We start from the raw sequence: 23393 nt of genomic DNA, 5'->3' as shown, positions 1-23393 counted from the left end.
GTAGCTGGAATGCAGTGCCTGAAAATGTGGTGGATATAGTTTCAATTGAGGCATTCGAGAGGGCATTAGATAATCATTTAAATATAAACAATGTGCAAGTATATAGAGGAAAAGCAGAAGAATAGAACTAAGTCAAAATATTCGTTCAGCGAACTGGTGTAGACACAATGGGCTGAATGGCCTCCTGCATTGTGGTAAATCTGTGGCTCAGCCAAGAATCTATCATCCTTCGTCATTTCTGCCACCTCCAAACAGACCCCACCACCAAGGATATATTTCCCTCCCCTCCCCTATCAGCGTTCCGGAAAGACCACTCCCTCCACGACTCCCTCGACAGGTCCACAACCCAACCTCCACTCCCGGCACCTTCCCCTGCAACCGCAAGAAATGCAAAACTTGCGCCCACACCTCCCCCCTCACTTCCCTCCAAGGCCCCAAGGGATCCTTCCATATCCGTCACAAATTCACCTGCACCTCCACACACATCATTTACTGCATCCACTGCACCCGATGTGGTCTCCTCTACATTGGGGAGACAGGCCGCCTACTTGCAGAACATTTCAGAGAACACCTCTGGGACACCCGCACCAACCAACCCAACCGCCCCGTGGCTGAACATCTTAACTCCCCCTCCCACTCCGCCAAGGACATGCAGGTCCTTGGCCTCCTCCATCGCCAGACCATGGCAACATGACGCCTGGAGGTAGAGTGCCTCATCTTCCGCCTAGGAACCCTCCAATCACAAGGGATGAATGTAGATTTCTCCAGCTTCCTTATTTCCCCTCCCCCCACCTTATCTCAGTCCCAACTCTCGGACTTAGCACCACCTTCTTGACCTGCAATCTTCTTCCTGACCTCTCCGACCCCACCCCCACTCCGGCCTATCACCCTCACCTTAACCTCCTTCCACCTATTGCATTCCCAACTCCCCTCCCCCAAGTCTCTCCTCTCTACCTTTTATCTTAGCTTGCTTGGCACACCCTCCTCATTCCTGAAGAAGGGCTCATGCCCGAAACGTCGATCCTCCTGTTCCTTGGATGCTGTCTGACCTGCTGCGCTTTTCCAGCAACACATTTTTCTGATCTAACAGGGTGTCCATGTTATTCAGTTAGTCATCTAAATCTTAAGAACTACTCTCATCTTCCTCGAAATGCTTTAAAAGATGAATACATACATGCAAATATAGTGTTCATCATTCAGAAGTACCAAATAGCAATAAAGTACCAAGAAATATTAATGAATAAGAAGAATTCCTAAGGGATATAATCTTATTGTTATAGCTGTTAAGATATCTAAGCAATCTTCTTATTTCCTTATGCTTATATATGCCCAACAAATAAGCATTTGTTTATTGTTTCTTCCTCATGCCATGACTATTTTCAATTTTAATGATTGAGATTTAGACTTCTATGTCCCTAAAACAGATCTACATTCTGTAGGGAATACTGCTGACTGTATGAGTAGTGGTGTCGTCAACCTGTTAGGATTGTCCTGGACTCCCCAGGAATAAAAGATTAATTTCCATGACCCTTCTGCAAATACCTGGGTGAAAATCTTAGAGATGTGTATTTTATTACTTTTCGTTCAAGTTTTTGATTCATTATTAATAAACTAAAAGAGAACTGTGAAGAAAACTGCTTGAAAGAGTGGGCAGGTAAAGTTTGAAGATTTGCAATGAATTCAACTAAAGTTGGTGACCCAAGCTGCCAGAGATGTCTGGAGCAGTAACCCAGAGTTTTTTTTTTGAGATCCACCTTATTGTTGATCTGGAGATGTCAAGAAGTACAGTCAGACTTCTGTTTTAAATCAAACTTAATTCAGCATTGTCATTGCTGTTCTACTGTAGGAACAAATTGGCGAGTTAGACCACCAGAATGTGGAACGATTGTTTATCTTCGGTATAATGTGGAGTATTGGTGGTATTCTTGAGCTGGATGATAGAAAAAAGATGGAGTGTTGGCTGAGAAATCTTACTTGTATCAAATTGGATATGCCTGAAGTTTCTTTAAATGCCGAAGAAACAATGTTTGACTACCTTGTGGGCCCTGATGGTGAGTCTCCAATAATGTTCAAACATGTTTGCTGAGCTTAAAGCTTGATAATTTGCAGTTATGGTTTGATGGAAGCAATTGTGTAACACATGGAGCCTGATGAAAGCAGCAAGGCTGCATCAGCAATCCTATATTATAACTGGGTCAGTTACTGTCCCTGGTCCTTCCCTGACTCATGCTGGCTTGGTCTTCCAACATGGGGCCTCCAGAAATTCAAATGGAATGAAGAAAAGATAAAGTTCTTGAATCCCACTAAATGTGCTCCAATTAGAGATGGTGATCAATCATCTTGAGATTAATCACCTCAGTGTTGTCAACGTTTGACATTTAGAAGGCCAAATTTAAGTTGTCTGACTCCAGGGAAGCCTTTCAAGAGAATATAGCGACCTACGTCCTGGCAAAATCTTAGAGCAACCTCCAAACACAATGCCCTTGATATTGAAAGAGTAAGGGCAGGTGGAGAATCCAAACAGTTAGAATCAAGCCTGTTTTTAGCCGTTCATCAAGTGTACGCACAGTTTTTATATACTTTGAAGCTTTTGCAAGGACAAAGGGAAACTGGCAATTTGTACAAACAGGTCAACCAGCAGAGAAGTTCATTTTTTAATATTTAGTACATCTTGGTGTCTGCTGGTGTTTATTGCCTTCTAGTTATTTCTGAAACAGAATCAAACATGTTTCCCATATCGAGTCAAGTTGAATGTTTAATGGTGTATGTATGAATGTGAGGTTACATTGCTACTGCTTGTTTATAATGTGATTGTAAGACATCACCATGAATACAGTAATTATTTTTGTCCTGCAAGTTGTTTGGGAAAGTTGATACCATACAATTAAAGATAACTATTTTTCACTCAAACTATCACAGTTGATTGTTTCGTTGTTGATCAAATGTTTTGCCTTTTCTTACATAAAGGAATTATTAATTTTTAAAAAAAACTTTTATGACAGGGAATTGGTTACACTGGAGCACACAGGTGGAGGAGTACATTTATCCTGAAAATACCATTCCAGAATATGGATCGATCCTCGTGCCAAATGTGGACAACGTTCGGACAAATTTTCTTATTCATAATATTGCCAAACAGGGCAAGGTACTTTCAACATTCTGGATATGTGGATCACTGTATTAGTTTGTAGTAATTGAACAGAAAACTGGAAATCAAACACAATAGGCAAAGAATGTTAAGTCAGGTTAAAAATCAATGCGGATGTGATAGGCTCATCATTTCATTCATGCGGGAAGAAACTCCTAACTGTGTTACTCTTAATTTATATAAGTTTTCAACAGTAAATGAACCTAAATGGTACTTTACATGATCTAACGGTGCTGCTTTCCATCACAACGCAAAAGCAAAATACTCCTGATGTTGGGAATTGGAAATAACAGAAAATGTCTGCTCTGCAGATGTTGCCAGGCTTTTTTTTAGATTAGATTAGATTCCCCACAGTATAGAAACAGGCCCTTTGGCCCAACAAATCCACACTGACCCTCCGAAGAGTAACTCACCAAGCCCCATTCCCCTAACCTATACTTACCCTTGACTAATGCACCTAACACTATGGGCAATTTAGCATGGCCAATGCACCTGACCTGCATATCTCTGGATTGTAGAAGGAAGCCGGAGCAAACCCACACAGACGCGGGGAGAATGTGCAAACTCCACACAGGCAGTCACCCGAGGCTGGAATCGAACCCGGGTCCCTGGTGCTGTGAGGCAGCAGTGCTAACCACTGAGCCACTGTAACTTGCTGAGTATTTCCAGTGTCATCTGTTTTTATTTTATATTTGATATTTTGTATTGCTTGAATTGATGGGTACACACACTCACAGGTTTTCCCATATTTCATGGGGTTGCCACAATGCTCTCTCAATATCAGTTCATTAGTTTTGAACTTGGCAGGTGGTTTTACAGCCTCGTGCCCTTCCTAATATTAATCCTACCCAATTATCTGGTTGAGGCTTGGCACTCGCATATGCTTTGATGGCTGTGTTCTTCAATTACCAACAAGTCTTAGACTAAGATTTGAATCTAGAGCATTGTGTTTTAGGGGCCAAGGCCCTGAACTATAAGAGCAACTCTCAAATGATGAATATGCTCAGGATCCTGAAATGACTCCACAGAGACTGGTATCCCATCACCGAGTCACCCTTTATTTACATGTACAGAGTCCTTGACACTGGTCCCACTCCCTCAGAGCCAGCTATCAGCATGAACAGAACCTCTGACACTCCTGTTTTCATCTGTCATCCAGGACTCCCTGATTAGACCAGATTAACAGCCCCAGTGAAGGAGGTTGTATTCTATGATGTCCACCTGGCTGACCTCATTTTGATCACTACAACCTGTATGCTTTAGTGCATTACGTGTTAATTGTTAGACCTGGGTTAAACTAACTCAACATGGCAGAGAGTAAAAATGCTCATAGAGAAATTTGGCTGGTTACAAAATCTGTGGTCATACTGGACACAAGAAAAAGTTGTGTACTAAGTCTTCATGTGAAACAGTAACATTTGGGGTTGGGTATGTTTCTGATTCAAGATTGTAATTCAGCATTCAAGTTGCTTTGTCTATTTCCGATCCTTCACCCTGACGAATTCACTTTTAACTATTGAGATACGGCAATGTGCTTTTGTATTCAAGTCACCAATCACCATTCTGCCCAATTGCAAAATTTATTGAGGGTCATTGTTTTCATACTTTCGTGTCTCATGATTAGCTAATCTCACCTAATTTCTATGCAGCTTACTATTCTCCCAGACACTGGTGAGAAACTGGCTAGGAGGCTGGACTGTCCTCAGTGAGGTTTGCCCTCACAAGTCCATAAAATCCTTAGAAATAGGAACGGGGCAGGCTGATTGATCCCGCCGCGTCTGCTTTATCATTCAATGGGGTCATGGTTATTCCGACATTCCACACCTCTACTTTATCCCTATTACTCAAGAATTTATCTCAGCTTTAAATGTACACAAGGACTCTGCCCCCACAGCTTTTGTGGCAAGGAGATCAAAAGACTCTCAACTTTCTGAGAGAAGAAATTCCTCCTCATCTCAGCCTTAAATTAGCAGCCCTTTATTCTGAGACGATACCCTCTGGTCCCATGAGGAGAACATTTCTCTCTGCAGTTACCCTGTCAAGCCCCTTCAGAATACTATATGTTTCAATAAGATCAATTCTCAATCTTAAAATTGCTTTGAGTAGAGTCCCAACCTTGTTAACCTTTGCTTGTAAGACCATTCCTCCATAGCAGGGAACATTCTCGTGAACCTTCTCTGAACCGCCTCCAACGAAATGATATCTTTCCTCATATAAAGGAACCAAAACTATTCACAGAATTCCAGCTGTGGTCTCACCAGCACCTTGTACAGTAAGACTTCCCCTTGCGTATACTCCAATCCCCTTGAAATAAGAGCCAGTATTCCATTTGCCTTCCTGATTACCTACTGCCCCTGTGTGCTAGCCTCCTGTGTTTTATGCACATTTTACCTTCTAGTCAGTCTGGTGTGATGGATCACAGTCAGTCCTGGGATTTAAGGCAGTGATGTGAAGGAGGGGACATTGCCGCATTGAGGAAAGTGGGGAGCTCAAGTGTAGAGACTGGTGCCAAGATGCTGTGTGCTAGGATATAGAGAGAAACATCCCTTTGATGACAGAAACAGGACCAATCTCTAGTGAAAGAGTGAGAGAGAACTCTAGATACAAATGTAGGAACTAATACAGCATGGGAAGTCACAGAGTACTGTGGGATTGGAGGGTGAGTGGGGGAATCTTTGAAAGTCAACATCACCCTGGTTTTGGTGGGGGACAATGGATAATGCTATTGAATCACTGTGGTTGGCCTGAGGCTTGCAGAAAATTGATGTATTATATTTAAGATGAAAGATTTGCATGGGAACATGGAGAGTTTCAAAGCTGATGATGGGGACTGCAAAGTACCATGGAACTTGAAGGTTTGGAGGAGGTGCACCTAGAATAGTAGACAGAGGCTGCAGCACATGAGCCTGATCTAGAAAGCCTTTCACCTTCAATTAAATCTCAATTACGCAACATTTGTACCCTTCCTTTATTGTTGTCTTTGCCATTTTACACTGGCAGTGCCTCCCTGAGCAGTAGGAAGTTCATACCCAAAATAATTTAACTTGATTTCTTTTCATAGGGTGTGCTTTTGACTGGTGAACAAGGAACTGCGAAGACAGTCATCATAAAAAATTACCTTTCTAAGTATAACACTGAGATTCATCTGCCAAACTTCTCCTCAACTTCTCCTCAGCCACTACACCTTTAATGTTACAGGTAAAGAGTGAATGAATAATTGCCTGAATGGAACCTCCACCTTGCGCCCATTAATGATGCAATTTGTTATCTTTCACAATATCCCCCCATCACCTTCTGCACACATTTGCCACGAAAGCACTCTCCTCCACTTATGAAGTACCTCAGCGCTTTACTGACAGCTCTTCACTCTGACAGGTTTTGAAATCCCTGTCTTTGAGTGGGGCACAATACTAACCCTTTCCAACTCTGACATGTTTCCAACTGACTTGTTTCCAAATCCCAAATCCAAGGCACTCAAACTATCACCTTATCATGCAATTTAAACTTTATCCTCCAGTAATGCTTCCACACATCCACTTCCCACTTGTGACACCCAGTTGGTTAGCAATTCTTTCCTTCCATCTATTGAAGGAATACTCCCAAATGCTGATTCACTCTACATGCCTTTTTAGAGTTGCTATGTTGCCAGTAACTCCTCCCAACCAAAGCTTTTATCCATACACGTACTTTCTCAATCTCATTCTTCTAAACTACATTTCTGGTAATTGTCCCGATAATTAGTCACAGAGCCATAGAGATGTGCAGCATGGAAACAGATCCTTCGGTCAAACCCGTCCATGCCGACCAGATATCCCAACCCAATCCAGTCCCACATGCCAGTACCCGGCCCATATCCCTCCAAACCCTTCCTATTTATATGCCTCTTCAATTGCCTCTTAAATGTTGCAATTGTACCAGCCTCCACCACATCCTCTGGCAGCTCATTCCATACACGTACTACCCTCTGCATGAAAGAGTTGCCCCTTTGGTCTCTTTTATATCTTTCACCTCTCAGGTTAAACCTGTGCCCTCTAGTTCTGGGCTCCCCCACCCCAGGGAAAAGACTTTGTCTATTTATCCTATCCATGCTCCTCATGATTTTATAAACCTCTATAAGGTCACCCCCTCAGCCTCCGACGCTCCAGGTAAAACAGCCCCAGCCTGTTCAGCCTCTCCCTATAGCTCAAATCCTCCAACCCTGGCAACATCCTTTTAAATCTTTTCTGAACCCTTTCAAGTTTCACATCATCTTTCTGATAGGAAGGAGACCAGAATTGCACGCAATATTCCAACAGTGGCCTAACCAATGTCCTGTACAGCCGCAACATGACCTCCCAACTCCTGTACTCAATACTCTGACCAATAAAGGAAAGCATACCAAACGCCTTCTTCACTATCCTTTCTACCTGTGACTCCACTTTCAAGGAGCTATGAACCTGCACTCCAAGTTCTCTTTGTTGAGCCACACTTCCTAGGACCTTATCATTAAGTGTATAAGTCCTGCTAAGATTTGCTTTCCCACAATGCAGCACCTCACATTTATCTGAAATAAATTCCATCTGCCGTTTCTCAGACCATTGGCCCATCTGGTCCAGATCCTGTTGTAATCTGAGGTAACCCTCTTCGCTGTCCACTACACCTCCAATTTTGGTGTCATCTGCAAACTTACTAACTATAACTCTTATGCTCGCATCCAAATCATTTATATAAGTGACGAAAAGTAGAGGGCCCAGCACCGATCCTTGTGGAACTCAACTGGTCACAGGCCTCCAGTCTGAAAAACAACATTCCACCACCATCCTCTGTCTTCTACCTTTGATCCAGGTCTGTATCCAAATGGCTAGTTCTCCCTGTATTCCATGAGATCTAACCTTGCTAATCAGTCTCCCATAGGGAACCTTGTCAAACGCCTTACTGAAGTCCATACAGATCACATCTACTGCTCTGCCCTAATCAATCCTCTTTGTTACTTCTTCAAAAAACTCAATCAAGTTTGTGAGACATGATTTCCCACACACAAAGCCATGTTGACTATTGTTGTGGAAATTAAGTTGACTCAATTCAAATGCTACCAAGAGCAAAGAAAAAGTTTATTTTGAAACGCTGTAGAGCTGACCCAATACATTGGCTTGGCAAGATGCCGCATGTAAGGGGTGCCTGAATAACTTTCACATATTGCCTTTATCCTAAACTTCGCTTACTCTTATCATATCTCAAGGCCAAGAGCTGGGAACATTTGAGCTCCTTTCCACGCGTGGAGTTGTTTTTCTTATTCCTTGACTGTTGATATGATAGTGACTGTCCTTGTGAGGCTACTGTGAGTCTGGTTATATTTTTCCTGACTCTGCTTTTCTGACTGCCTGCAAGACTTTTCGAAGTATTCTTTTACAGATTTCACAATAAGTGTTAATTTTCCATTACACTATCCCTAATCAATCTTTGCCATTCCAAATACATGTACATCCTGTCCCTCAGGATTCCCTCCACCAACTTGCCCACCACCGACGTCAGGCTCACGGGAGTCTATAGTTGCCTGGCTTGACATTACCATCCTTCTTAAACAGTGGTACCATGTTAGCCACTTTCTACAGCTCACCTGTAGCTATCGATGATACAAATATCTCAGCAAGAGGTTCCTCAATCACTTCCCTAGCTTCCCACAGAGTTCTAGGGTACACCTGATCAGGTCCTGGGGATTTATCCACCTTTATGCGTTTCAAGACATCTAGCTCTTCCTTCTCTATAATATGGACATTTTTCAAGATGTCACCATCTATTTTCCTGCAATCTATATCTTTCATGTCCTTTTCCACAGTAAACACACTGATGCAAAATACTCATGTAGTATCTCCCCCATTTTCTGTGGCTCCATACAAAGGCTGCCTTGCTGATTATTGAGGGCCCTATTCTCTCCCTAGTTACCTTTTTATCCTTGATCTATTTGTAAAAACCCTTTGGATTCTCCTTAACTCCATTTGCCAAAGCTATCTCATGTCCCCTTTTTGCCCTGCTGATTTCCCTCTTAAGTATACTCCTACTGCCTTTATACTCTTCACTCAATATATCCTATCTATGCCTGACATATGCTTCCTTCTTTTTCTTAACCAAACCCTCAATTTCTTTAGTCATCCAGCATTCCCTATACCTACCAGCTTTTCCTTTCACCCCAACAGGAATGTACTTTTTCTGGATTCTCGTTATCTCATTTCTGAAGGCTTCCCATTTTCCAGCCGTCCATTTACCTGCGAACACCTGCTCCCAGTCAACTTTTGAAAGTTCTTGCCTAATACCATCAAAATTGGCCTTTTTCCAATCCTCCACAGCCCTTCACATCAAGGGGCATCTCCTATTGCACCCCCTCCCCACCTCACTGCCATTCCCCAACATAACCCCACTCCCCAAATCTGGAATTTTTTCCTCCACCACAAACCCTCCAACCTCCTTCCTTAAGCATCACCCATTACAGTTCTGTGGTCATTTCTCCCTCTTCATGGGAAGAAAGGGTAATCCATGTAAGAAGGAAAGTACATCCCTCTCAGGTTCTTGTCTGTCTGCCTCCTCCGCTGCACCATTCCCTCCTCCAATCCCTATTTTTCCATCCATTTTGTTCCCTCCTTACCTCATAATTTCTCCCTATCACCATTTCTTCCCTTTTGCTATTTTCCTTCTCCCTATTCTTACCTTCCTCTCATACCTCTTCCCTTCCATTCACCTTTGACAGTTTAACTTTGTTATAACTGGTAACGTTGACCTCAAGAAATTTCTTAACTACACACCTGCCCATAGAAGCAGAACTGAGTTGAAACTAATTACTAGACAGTTAATCGAGAATCGCAAGTTATACATCAGTCTTGGGTTTCAAGTGATCACCAAATCACTTGAGTGTCTCAAGTGTCCTGCAGTTTAAGATGTTACTTGAGTCCCTCCTTTAGATAATGGCATAAGAAGCTGTTCTCACTTATTCACAATTGAATATTAAACTTAACGATGTTCTATTGCACATTTTAGTGAATGCACTATAAAGTTATTATCCCTATTAATCCTCTTGTATAAATGGCCTCTTGTGTCATTGACTTTGAGGTCAGCTGCAGTCCTTGCTGACAGATTTCCCACTCTATTGTAGCCAGTATATATCAGAAACAAATTAGAGGGTTTAATCTAACATTGAGCCTCAAGTGACTGTTCATTGCCATGTAATAACGCTCTCATGTCATTATTTTATCTCTACTTCAGACAGTTTTTAAAAATTTAAATATTGACATAAATTTAGATGGCAGTGTAGATTAATGCATAAAATTACTAAGGAATATTGATAAATTAGAGAAATGGGCAAATGGATTTCAGTAGAAGCCAATGTGAATTTATCCACAAAGGATAGATTGAAGTACTTTCTAGAAGGTCTGAAGCTAAATACAGTGGATGTCCAAAGAGACTTGGGGGGAGGCGGGGTGCATGGAGAGGGTAGAAGGGTTCAGGTACATCGATCTTTAAAATGCCGTTGTGAACAAAAGCTGAAAATAATCAGTGGAATCCTGGCTGTTTAATTGAGAGAAATGGGTAGAAGGATGCAGAAGTTATGCTGTGGCTATACAAAACAATGGTCAGGTCCCAACTGGAGTACTGTGAGCAGATCTGGACTCTACACCTTAGGAAAGATATGTTGGCCCTGGCGGGAGTACAACATAGAATTACAAGTGTGATACCTAGACTTCAGGGATTGTATTACAAGGTGGGATTGTACAAATTAGACTTGTTTCCGCTATAATTTATAAAGTTAAGGAGTGATTTGATCAGTCTTCAAGATATTAATAGGGACAGGCAGGGTAAATAAATATAAAGTGTTCCTACTGGCTGGATATTTTAGAACTAGGGGCCATAGTCTGAGGATTAGGGTGAGACCATTGAGAAGAGATTTTCTTGAGCCATTTCTACACACAAAGCAAGTTAGATATTTGGAACTCTCTTTCACGAATGGTGGTTGATGCAAGATCAGTTGTTAATTTTATATCTGAGATGGATTCATTTTTGTTAAGCAAAGGTATTAAAGGATATGGGCCAAAGGCAGGTTTATGGAGGTAGGCCACAAGTCAGCCAAAATCTCATTAAATGGAAGAACAAGCTCAAGGGGCTGAATGTCTTCCTGCTGTTCCTATAAAAGTTATTGTGATCAACTAGTTCAAGAAATGTTGTTCCAAATAGGATCAAAAACTCATTCACTTTGATTAATATGCAACAAGCTAAAAGATGATTAGAATTTCCATCTTTCAATTTAAGTGTACATATTCTCCCTTTGTAATTAGAGGACTATAGAAAGCTATGTGGACAAAAGAATGGGGAATGTATATGGACCTCAAGCTGGAAAGAAAATGACTGTGTTTATAGATGATGTAAACATGCCTATTATCAACAAGTGGGGTGATCAGGTAAATACAACTGCTCAGTCCATTTATTTACTTATTGACTTAATTCATATCAGATTGTCATTATCTTGTTGACTGTATCTAACAAGACTACACTTGTTAAAATGAAGAAGGTATTTTACAATATATAATTCCAGGTGGCCAAGAAGGTGTAAAATTGGCAGTGTTGTCTAACCATTGCATTTTGTTTTAGCATGAGCTAGGCCATTAGCTTAAGGAAAACATCACCTTGTTAAATGTTCTGAGTGTTAATTTCTAAAACAATAGAGTCTGGAGAGGTTGGAGAGCAAATATACATATGATTGTATACTAAGGTTCTCAACCATCCAGGACTTCTCTAAGTCTCCAGGAATCAATGATTAACCTTCAGGGTACGATTGCAGGTGACCTGGAACAAGGTAGTTTGGCTTTTCAAAAATTCATGTCTTTATCTTCTTGCAGTGCAGTTCTTTGCTAGATATAAAAATATTGACAATGGGAATTTTGTTTTATTGTCAAGATTTATCCATTTGAGCAATGAAGACTTTCCTCACTTTCCGATTAGTGCAGAAAGGCAGTTCACTGCAAGAATGAACTATAGGATGAGCAATGATAGGAGTGTGAGGGCAGGAAAGTAAGAATTAGGAGGATATCATTGGCCAGTTTTCCGCTATTGAGGCTGGTAGCTTAAGTTGGGACATTTTATGATTCAGCACGTCCACCATGATAGGTGTGGGGGAGAGGAGAATGTGGAGAATGGGTTGCTCATTTTATATTTTCAGCACTCCAATATTGATATGAGAAGTCCTTTTAGAAGAAGCTAAAGAGACAGATAGCATTAGGACACTATGTCAATAGTGTTTATGTTACACCGATAAGGATTGAGGAAAATAATTCAGCCTGATGAAACCAGAAACTATGGATTGCTCTCTTGAAAATTTAACCAGTAAAAATTGGAACTATAAGTCTGATGGCATGTTCTTTGGAACTAAATATATCAAGGGCCACCAAATGCTACTTATTTTTCACAATGTTAAACTGGTAAAATAAATTTTCAACTTTGAATTTTCTTAATGTGTTTTGATATACTGGTGCATGATTATGTGACAGTTCACAAGTTACAAATAACTGTACTGAATTTTCAGCAATGTAAAATGGTGAGACTGCATCTCTCTGCAGTTCTGGTACTGGCACTTCCTACAATGAGAGTTGGTTGGGACGATCCACTGACAGGAAAATATGAGTAACATATTGTTTTGTTATGATTTAAGGTAACCAATGAGATTTTAAGGCAGTTGATAGAACAGAAAGGCTTCTATAACCTGGAGAAGCCAGGAGAGTTCACACACATTGTGGACATCCAGTTTATTGCTGCAATGATCCACCCTGGTGGTGGACAGAATGACATTCCTCAAAGACTGAAGAGACATTTCTCGATTTTTAACTGTACGCTGTATTCTAATATCTCCATTGACAAAGTCTTTGGTAAGTCAAACTTTATGGGTATGTAATTCTTAACCAATTATTTCTTTTTGCAAATTGGTATCATAATTTACAGATTGCAATTGTCACCCTTAATATAAAATTTGCAGTAAATTTTATGCACAGTAGGGTGTAGAAATATAATTGGTGGGTATAGATTTAACGTTGTGGCCAGCATTTCTAAAACTTATGTTTGGTTAGGCAATGCGATATTTAGGAAAAGCTTGGAAATAACTGTTTTGGCACAAAAAATGTTACAAAAGAAAAGTAGATTGATTTATGTAATTACATAAGATTTTCTCTTCTATGTCTTTATTTTCTAATGGCTTCAGGTGTGATTGGAGTGGGTCATTTCTGCAAGCAGCGAGGATTTACTGAAGAGGTGGTAGGCTTAGCAGCTCAGCTTGTTCCCATCACACGGAAATTGTGGCAAATTGTCAAAGCTAAAATGCTTCCAACACCAGCCAAGTTTCATTATGTGTTTAATTTACGAGATCTCTCCAGAATTTGGCAGGGCATGCTCAACGCCACTGCGGAAGTCATTTGTTACAAAGAGGTACTCGTTCTGTAATAATGATGATGATTGTATTTCAAAGGTAATTTATTAGCTGTAAATGACTATAAGGGGACATGATAAGACATTCTATAAGTGTAGCCTCTTTCTGTACAATTCCTGCTTTCAAATAACAGCGCTGTACTTCATTACATTTCTTTTTGTTCGCACATCTCATAGCCTTCATATTTTCTGCCCAGCTTTACTGCATTATATATAAGCATGTTTGGGTATGGACACCTGGGCACTACGGTTCATTTTCTCTCTTGTCCAAGTTAATAAATCATTATACAAAATACCATGGATGCTGGAAATCTGAAATGATAGTAAAGAACACTGTAGTCACCTACGGAGAGAAAGAAACATTTAATGTTTCTGGTTGAATATCTTATGTCACAACTAACAACCAAACTGTAACAGATTATGAGCACGTACAAAGATAGGAAATGGGAATGGGGAAAGGGAACACGAGAGATCTGTTCAAAGATGGAAGGCAGGTAAGATTAACTAACAAAAGGGATCATGGTACAAGGCAAAAGATGACAGTAATAGGATAAGTGAAGAAACAAAACAATGGATCTAAAGGGGGTGAAAAATCATCATCAACATCTGTTATCTGAAAAGATAAGTAAAAAAGTTATTATCTGAAATTATTGAGTTCATTGCTGAGCCTAGAAAACTGTAAAGTGTCTAATTGAAGAGGTGCTGTTTCTCAAGTTCATGTTAAGTTTCATTGCAATAGTTTTGGAGGCCAAATCTTGAGAGGTCAAGGTACGAATTTGTTGGAGGAGTTGAATTACAGATGACCAGAAACCATAAACAAACTAGCTGACAGAACAGAAATGTTCTCACAAAATAGTCAACCAATCTACATTTTACTTCCACAATGTAGAGGGGATTAGTGGGCAATAGGCATGGTAAAATTGAAAGAAGCACAAGTAAATCACTTCTTCAACTCAAAATAAACTCCGTGATTGAAAAATGTACTTTTCTCACCAGTGGTATTCAAGTGCTGACCCCACTCTTGACTGTCAGCTTAGAAAAGAAGCACTGTAAAGCCCAAGCTTGTGTGTCATCTTAAAAATGTATAATGGCTAGAGAGCATGAAGAGAAATTTCAAAGAAACTTTTCCAAGATGGAGGAGGGGAAAAATATCTGGCTGTAACAGCGGCTCCTTTTTTTGAGGTAGTTTGGGTGCTGGAGGTGATTTTCTTGAATTCCAGGAGCACCAATTACTGTTTTATATGCTGTTGCATTGTTTTGGAACTTTGGGGAAAAAAGTCAATATAACAACAGCAGTTTTAAAAGGGACAAGAAAAGACAAAGGAAGTGCATGCTGAGGTCAGTGCAGGAGAGAGAGAGAGAAAGAAACTGACACAGCAGTGAATCTGCACAGTTACTGCCTTTGCTGTTTGAATTCATGTATCGCTGGACATCGGAGTGCGTCTGGGAAAATTAGCAAACAGTGAAATTCACAACTGATCTTGGAGCACAGAATCAGATAAGTACATTGTTTTAGATGGCCAACAGAAAGACTGCAGTAGTGAGTAGAGTGGGTTCTTCCTTGATTATATGTTTTTGAGATATGTCTCCTGATTAAATTTAAAATATAAGCCTTAACAATTAATCTAACCTGGGGCAGTGTTTTAAAGAAGAATAAGACGGTGTTAATTTCTGGGAATTTAAAGAGAGTTTAAGGGTTACTGCAGATTATATCTGCAATAAATGCTGTTGGTTGCAAATCTTATCAGATCGAATGATTCGGTTGGAGAGACAGTTAGAAGCAATGAGGAATTCGCAACAGCAAGGGGATGTGATGGATGGCAGTTATAGGAAGGGGGAAAGTCTCAGATACAGTTACATAGATTGGTTAACTCTAGGAAAGGTGAGAGAGGTGGGCACCTCGTGCAGGTTTGTTCTGTGGCTATCCCCATTTCAAACAAGTATGCTATTTTAGAAAATGTAGGGTGTGATGGATTCTCAGGGGAACATAGCACGAACAGCCACGTTTCTGATATTGAGGCTGGCTCTAAAGCAACAAGGGGTACGTCGGGTTCCAAGAGATCAATTATGTTAGGGAATTCTCTAGTTCGAGGTACAGACAGACGTTTCTGTGGCCAGCAACCAAAAAGCAGAATGGTGTGTTGCTTCCCTGGTGCCAGGATCAAGGATGTCTCAGAGAGGGTGCAGAATGTTCTCAAGGGGGAGATGGGCCAGCAGGAGGTCATTGTCCACATTGGAACCAATGACATAGGAAGGAAAAAGGTTGAGATTCTGAAGGGTGATTACAGAGAGTTAGGCAAGAATTTAAAAAGAAGGTCCTTGAGAGTAGTAATATCTGGATTACTCCCGGTGCTACGAGCTAGTGAGGGCAGGAATAGGAGGATAGAGCAGATGAATGCATGGCTGAGGAGCTGGTGTATGGGGGAAGGGTTCACATTTTTGGATCATTGGAATCTCTTTTGGGGTAAAAGTGACCTGTACAAGAAAAATGGTTTGCACCTAAATTGGACTAATATACTGACAGGGTGATTTGCTAGAGTTGCTCGGGATGATTTAAACTAGTAAGGTCGGTGGGGGGGGGGGACCCAGGGAGATAGTGAGGAAAGAGATCAATCTGAGACTGGTACAGGTGAGAACAGAAGCGAGTCAAACAGTCAGGGCAGGCAGGGACAAGGTAGGACTGATAAATGAAACTGCATTTACTTCAATGCAAGGGGCCTAACAGGGAAGGCAGATGAACTCAGGGCATGGTTAGGAACATGGGACTGGGATATCATAGCAATTACAGAAACATGGCTCAGGGATGGGCAGGACTGGAAGCTTAATGTTCCAGGATACAAATGCTACAGGAAGGATAGAAAGGGAGGCAAGAGAGGAGGGGAAGTGGCATTTTTGATAAGGGATAGCATTACAGCTGTGCTGAGGGAGAATATTCCCAGAAATACGTCCAGGGAAGTTATTTAGGTGGAACTGAGAAATAAAAAAGGAGTGATCACATTACTGGGATTGTATGATAGACCCCTAATAGTCAGCGGGAAATTGAGAAACAAACTTTTAAGGAGATCTCAGCTATCTGTAAGAATAATAGGGTAGTTATGGTCAGGGATTTTAACATTCCAAACATAGACTGGGACTGCCATAGTGTTAAAGGTTTAGATGGAGAAGAATTGGTTAAGTGTGTACAAGAACATTTTCTGATTCAGTTTGTGGATGTACCTACTCGAGAAGGTGCAAAACTTGACCTACTCTTTGGAAATAAGGCAGGGCAGGTGACTGAGGTGTCAGTGGGGGAGCACTTTGGGGCCAGTGACCATAATTCTATTAGATTTAAAATAGTGATGGAAAAGGATAGACCAGTTCTAAAAGTTGAAGTTCTAAATTGGAGAAAGGCCAATTTTGACGGTATTAGGCAAGAACTTTCAAAAGCTGATGGGAGGCAGATGTTCGCAGGTAAAGGGACGGCTGGAAAATGGGAAACCTTTAAAAATGAGATAGCAAGAGTCCAGAGAAAGTATATTCCTGTCAGGGTGAAAGGGAAGGCTGGTAGGGATGGCAATGCTGGATGACTAAAGAAATTGAGGGTTTGGTTAAGAATAAGAAGGAAGTATATGTAAGGTATAGATAGGATAGATCGACTGAATCCTTAGAAGAGTATAAAGGCCGTAAGAGTATACTGAAGAGGGAAATTAGGAAGGAAAAGGAGACATGAGATAGCTTTTGCAAATAGAATTATGGAGAATCCAAAGGGTTTTTACAAATACATGAAGGATAAAAGAATAACTAGATAGAGAATAGGGCCCCTCAAAGATCAGCAAGGCGGCCTTTGTGTGGAGCCGCAGAAAATGGGTGAGATCCCCAGAACCTGATCAGGTGTATACTAGAACTCTGTGGGAATGTAGAGAAGTGACTGCTGGGCCTCTTGCTGAGATATTTATATCATTGATAGTCACAGATGAGGTGCCGGAAGACTGGAGGTTGGCTAATGTGGTGCCACTGTTTTAGAAGGGTGGTGAGGACAAGCCAGGGAACTATAGACCAGTGAGCCTGTTGTCTGTGGTGGGCAAGTTGATGGAGGGAATCCTGAGGGACAGGATGTACGTGTATTTGGAAAGGCAAGATGTGATTAGGGATAGTCAACATGGCTTTGTGTGTGGGAAATCATGTCTCACAAACTTGGTTGAGTTTTTTGAAGAAGTAACAAAGAGGGGTCTCTTTCAAAGTAACTTAATGAGGGCAGAGGGGTAGATGTGATCTATATGGACTTTAGTAAGGCATTCGACAAGGTTCCCCATGGGAGGCTGATTAGCAAGGTTAGATCTCATGGAGTGCAGGGAGAACTAGCCATTTGGATACAGAACTGGCTCAAAGGTAGAAGATAGAGGGTGGTGGTGTAGGGTTGTTTCTCAGACTGGAGGCCTGTGACCAGTGGATCGGTGCTGGGTCCTCTACTTTTTGTCATTTACATAAATGACTTGGATGCGAGCATAAGAGGTACAATTAGTAAGTTTGCAGATGACACCAAAATTGGACGTGTAGTGGACAGCGAAGAGGGTTACCTCAGATTACAACAGGATCTTGACCAGATGGGCCAATGGGCCAATGGACTGAAAAGTGGCAGATGGAGTTTAATTCAGATAAATGCGAGGTGCTGCATTTTGGGAAAGCAAATCTTAGCAGGACTTATACACTTAATGGTAAGGTCCTAGGGAGTGTTGCTAAACAAAGAGACCTTGGAGTGCAGGTTCAGAGCTCCTTGAAAGTGGAGTTGCAGGTGATAGGATAGTGAAGAAGGTGTTTGGTATGCTTTCCTTTATTGGTCAGAGTATTGAGTACAGGAGTTGGGAGGCCATGTTGCGGCTGTACAGGACATTGGTTAGGCAACTGTTGGAATATTGTGTGCAATTCTGGCCTCCTTCCTATCAGAAAAATGTTGTGGAACTTGAAATGTTCAAAAAGGATTTACAAGGATGTTGCTAGGGTTGGAGGATGTGAGCTATAGGGAGAAGCTGAACAGGCTGGAGCCGTTTTCCCTGGTGTGTCGGAGGCTGAGGGCTGACCTTATAGAAGTTTACAAAATTATGAAGCGCATGGATAGGATAAATAGGCAAAGTCTTTTCCCTGGGGTTGGGGGGCCCAGAACTGGAGGGCATAGGTTTAGGGTGAGAGGGGAAAGATATAAAAGAGACCTAAAGGGCAACTTTTTCACGCAGAGGGTGGTACGTGTATGGAATGAGCTGCCAGAGGATGTGGTGGAGGCTGGTACAATTGCAACATTTAAAAGGCATTTGGATGTGTATATGAATAGGAAGGGTTTGGAGGGATATGGGCCGGGTGCTGGCAGGTGGGACGAGTTTGGGTTGAGATATCTGGTCGGCGTGGATGGGTTGAACCGAAGGGTCTGTTTCCATGCCATACATCTCTATGACTCTGTGACTCTATGACCTATTCTCTTATATATTTTCATGCTGAAGTTCAGTTTCTTTTAAAAGTGGAAAACCCTGCTGGATTCATAAAATGGCGGCGGCTAATCGCAGGATTAAATTTCCAGACATTCCTGCATTGCATAGATATTTTAACCATTGCTGACAGAAAGGACTTGGACATCAACCATCTGTTGGCCCTTGGACTAGATGTCAGCCGACGTGATGCACAAAAAGACCACTCAAGTTAAAGTTTAGCACAACTTAATTTTTATTAATATTTCAATTAATTATAGCATACATATATATTAGTAATTCTTAACCACTTTGTATGCTATTCAGTACACTGAATTCAGTACCAGGCATGATGGACTGGCCAAGTTCACACCAACGTATTGTAGTCTTATCTGAGTTCCAAACTCAAGAGTGTCATCTTCGCAATGGTGGGTCACAAGTTGTTGATGTCGATGTCTCCAGTGTTCTTTTTTTTAATGTATTTTTCTTCCAACCTCCCAGAAAGCTTGAAGACATATCTTTTGATCAGAACCTTCATGACTCTGAGATTCCAAGGGTCATGTAAACAGGAGACCTCTGCTGTCATGGTTCCTATTATTTGTCTTTTTTTATATTTATATTTATAACCATAGGGATTGAATAATGTTGAGCATCAGCCATTTGCTGTACCAGCAATCTGGTTTGATTTCCTTCTTTCACAGCAAACTGATGTGCTGTTTATGTAAAGTTAAAATGATTTCCCATCATGCATGTTCGGCTTCAAGTCATACATCTGCGACCAGGCAGCCCCAGACAAAGGAAAATATCAAATCTATAAAATAAGCGTTAATGCTGTAACAATGACCTTACAATGAAAACTTCACTAGAGGAAGTAAAGCTACATTGGTAGCTTAATTACTTTCCAATTAGTTCACTGAAATAGGCCCTCATGCCTTTGGCACAGCACTGAATCTGAGCTTGTTGCTTGTTGAAGTATATAATTCTGGAATTCCAAGTCAGTTGCTGTCTTAACGTCTGGGGAAGAGATCTCCAAGCTATAGCAACTGAAAGGCGTGCTCTCTACATCTTCCTGTCTCTCTCAAAAGTCTCATTCCCAGAAAGAATCCCAGACTTCAACTGCCAAACCAGTGTAATTCTTCATGTAGAAGAAATGTTGCTGCACATGTGATTGCCATCCTTCTACTGTTCAACTCTCGGTAGAAGAATTGATAAAGGTCAGTCAACTGACAGACTCCCAATTAGATATTGACATACTGGACTCTAAGTCGTGTTAAATAATGCCAACTTTTTTTTTAAAGAAAGTCATAAGTTGTAACTTCTTTCTTTCCATTTCTTTTTCTTTTTACTCTGTACACCTGTATACAGCAAAACAATTCGTCTGTGTTTTGAATTGTTAATAAACCCTACCTTTGATTACATCTTAAAAGATTTTGCTGTGGGCTTATTTCCAGATTGAAACTAAAAAATAAAACAGGATTTGGGGAACAGTTGTCAGTCTTATCTGAGTAAGAAAAAAAGGAAAAACATTACATCAAATAATACGTTGCTGTCTCATACTTAAAAGAGGAAACTTAAATTCATCTCAATCATAACTTAAATTCATCTCAATCATAACTTAAATTCATCTCAATCCCCTCTTGTCCATGATAAATGCATAGATTTCAGTGAACACTATACTGTAAGTGATCTTGAAGAGAAATATGTAGCCGATATAAGGAGGTTGTTCCTCATGTGGCGAAATTAGCTTTGGTGAAACAGTCTGAAAGAGTTAATACTAAGGCCTATCATAAGCACCACTTACTATGATCAAGTCATGTGGATTTGTGGACAGAACAACTGAGGATCATGAAGGAGTGAGACATAACATTTGGAGCTCCTCAAGGTCTCTGATATCTACCATATTAATATAAGCTGTAATTAGTTGTGAATGTGCTCATATAGTATAGTGAGTGGGCAGGGCCATATAACAGCTCATATAGCACATTGAGTGGGCAGGACCATATTATAGCCACAGAATCAGAAGTTTCCTGAATCATCTCCCACTGCAGGACCTGAACACAAAATGTAGCATGGCACCCCAGCCCACTGCTGAGGGAGTGCTCTAGTATCAGAGCTGCTGCAAACCAAAGTCCTCAACCTATTCTACTTAATAGTAAAGGAACCCACAATACTGTTCAAGGTAGAATAGTGTCCTGGTCCATCTTCTTCCCTCAGCAAATATTACTGAAAGCAAATAAGCTGCTTGTTTAAAGAAATCTCAGGATTGAAATATCCCAGGCAGTGGGAGACAGGTTTGGATTCATTCAATCTGTTAAATGCAATGCTCCTTGAAGATCCTCAAGTCAATGCCAATGTAGGATTGAAGGTAAGTGGGGAACCCCTATGCAGCTGACTGAGAAATCATTAGAATACTCAAATAACAGACAGGGTGAAACTACAAATTTAAAGCCTTTGCTGTTCTCTCATTTTCTGTTATAATTTCTCAATCTCAGCCCAAAAGAGACCAATTTTGTTTACTTTTGAAGCGCTTTCCTTGTGAAGTAGTTTGGAACCTCCTGTGAATGTGGAAGTTGCTATGGAAATGCAAGTGCTTCTTTCTTTTTTAGATTAGATTAGATTACTTACAATGTGGAAACAGGCCCTTCGGCCCAACAAGTCCACACCGCCCCGCCGAAGCGTACCCACCCATACCCCTACATCTACATCTACCCCTTACCTAACACTATGGGCAATTTAGCTTGGCCAATTCACCTAACCTGCACATCTTTGGACTGTGGGAGGAAACCGGAGCACCCGGAAGAAACCCACGCAGACACGGGGAGAACGTGCAAACTCCACACAGTCAGTCGCCTGAGGCGGGAATTGAACCCGGGTCTCCGGCGCTGTGAGGCAGCAGTGCTAACCACTGTGCCACCATGCCGCCCACAAATTAATTCATTGAGTGGACCTTTAGATGAATATGTAGAAGCAAGAGCCTGATTTATTTAAAAATTAGTTGACTATTTTATTAATGGAACTATCCATACTTAACCTGTGTGTTTAAGAGTGTCATCAGAATGACTTGCTGCAATGGAGTGTTCCATTTATTCACTATAAATCTCCAATATTAATTTCAAACTGCGCTTAACAAAGTACATTTTCTTTGTTGATTGGTTTGCTTAGGTAGAGAATGAATCTGTAATATTTCCTGATTATTATAGAAGAACATTGGTGAATATTGTATTTTAGTACAGTGGTCAGGACCCTTCCTTGTATATTGCTAGACCATGTAATTGCAGTCCATTAAGATGAATAGAGGAAAATCAAGATTTGAGTTTGAGTTATAAAGAGAGGTCGGATAGGCTGGGACTTTTTTGCCTGCACCGTAGGAGACTGAGGGATGACCTTACAGAGGTCTATAAAATCATGAGAGGCATTGATAAGGTTGACAGCCCAACAGCATTCCCCCATGGTAGGGGAGTCTAAAACTGGAGGGTATAGGTTTAAGGTGAGAGGGGAGAGATACAAAAGGGTCCAGAGGGACAATTGTTTTCAAGGAGAGGGTGGTGTGTGTCTGGAATGGGCTGCCAGAGGTAGTGGTGGAAGTGAGTACAATTTCCTCATTTAAGAAATGTTTAGACAGGTAAAATGGATGGGATAGGTATGGAGGGGTATGGACCAAATGCAGGCAGATGGGACTAAATTAAATTGTGAAAATCAGGTAATATGGACAAGTTGGGCCGAAGGACCTGTTCCCGTGCTGTAGACCTCTATGACTACAACTAAGATCTAGTGAGTGCACCAGCCTCCAGGTATAAACAGGAACTGATTTAGAATTGGCCAATTGAAAATCAGACACCGAGTGCCTGTGATTCCTCAAATATCACTCACTGCCTCTCATAGCGTTGGTTGAATCCACCTTACTGTCTCACCATGTTCTTAATCTGAAGACTGTTCTTACACATTAACCTGTGATTATCCCAGTGGTAGATGTGATGGTTTGTCAAAGAAAACATTGAAACAAATTGGCAATAAATGAAAAGCACTTGAATATTAAACCTGACTTTACTGTGAATATTGTTTTAAATAGATGCTTCTGAAGCTTTGGAAACATGAATGTACACGAGTGGTGGCTGATCGCTTTATAAACTCTGAAGACTGTGAATGGTTTGATCAAACATTGATTCATGTTGCCACTGAAGAACTTGGGGAAGAAATCAAGAGTGTCATCAATGTGGAGAGTGAAGACTTGTTTGTAGATTTCTTGCGTGATCCACCTGAGGCCACAGGTCAGGGCATTATTTGCATGCCGACTTTCACACAGATTGTAGCACACACTCAGAGTATTGAGTATGGGTATCTAAAGTTTGAGCTCATATGATAGACCACATTGA

The 23393-nt window shown here is 41.1% G+C and overlaps 1 protein-coding gene across 1 annotated transcript in view; it reads left to right on the top strand.

Annotated features, from left to right (window-relative positions):
• Positions 1–23393, top strand: part of LOC140453242 (dynein axonemal heavy chain 5-like) — a 293833-nt gene that overhangs the window by 171009 nt on the left and 99431 nt on the right. The window contains 8 exon segments of the mRNA XM_072547816.1: positions 1847–2051; positions 3003–3145; positions 6210–6302; positions 6305–6346; positions 11449–11571; positions 12819–13032; positions 13362–13585; positions 23090–23288. Of these exon segments, the coding sequence (XP_072403917.1) occupies positions 1847–2051; positions 3003–3145; positions 6210–6302; positions 6305–6346; positions 11449–11571; positions 12819–13032; positions 13362–13585; positions 23090–23288 (1243 nt within the window).

The sequence above is a fragment of the Chiloscyllium punctatum genome, chromosome 26, assembly GCF_047496795.1.
Source record: "Chiloscyllium punctatum isolate Juve2018m chromosome 26, sChiPun1.3, whole genome shotgun sequence".
Taxonomy (NCBI): Eukaryota; Metazoa; Chordata; class Chondrichthyes; order Orectolobiformes; family Hemiscylliidae; genus Chiloscyllium; species Chiloscyllium punctatum.
Note: the sequence above shows the minus strand (reverse complement) of the source record. Positions and strands in the feature narration are given on the sequence as shown.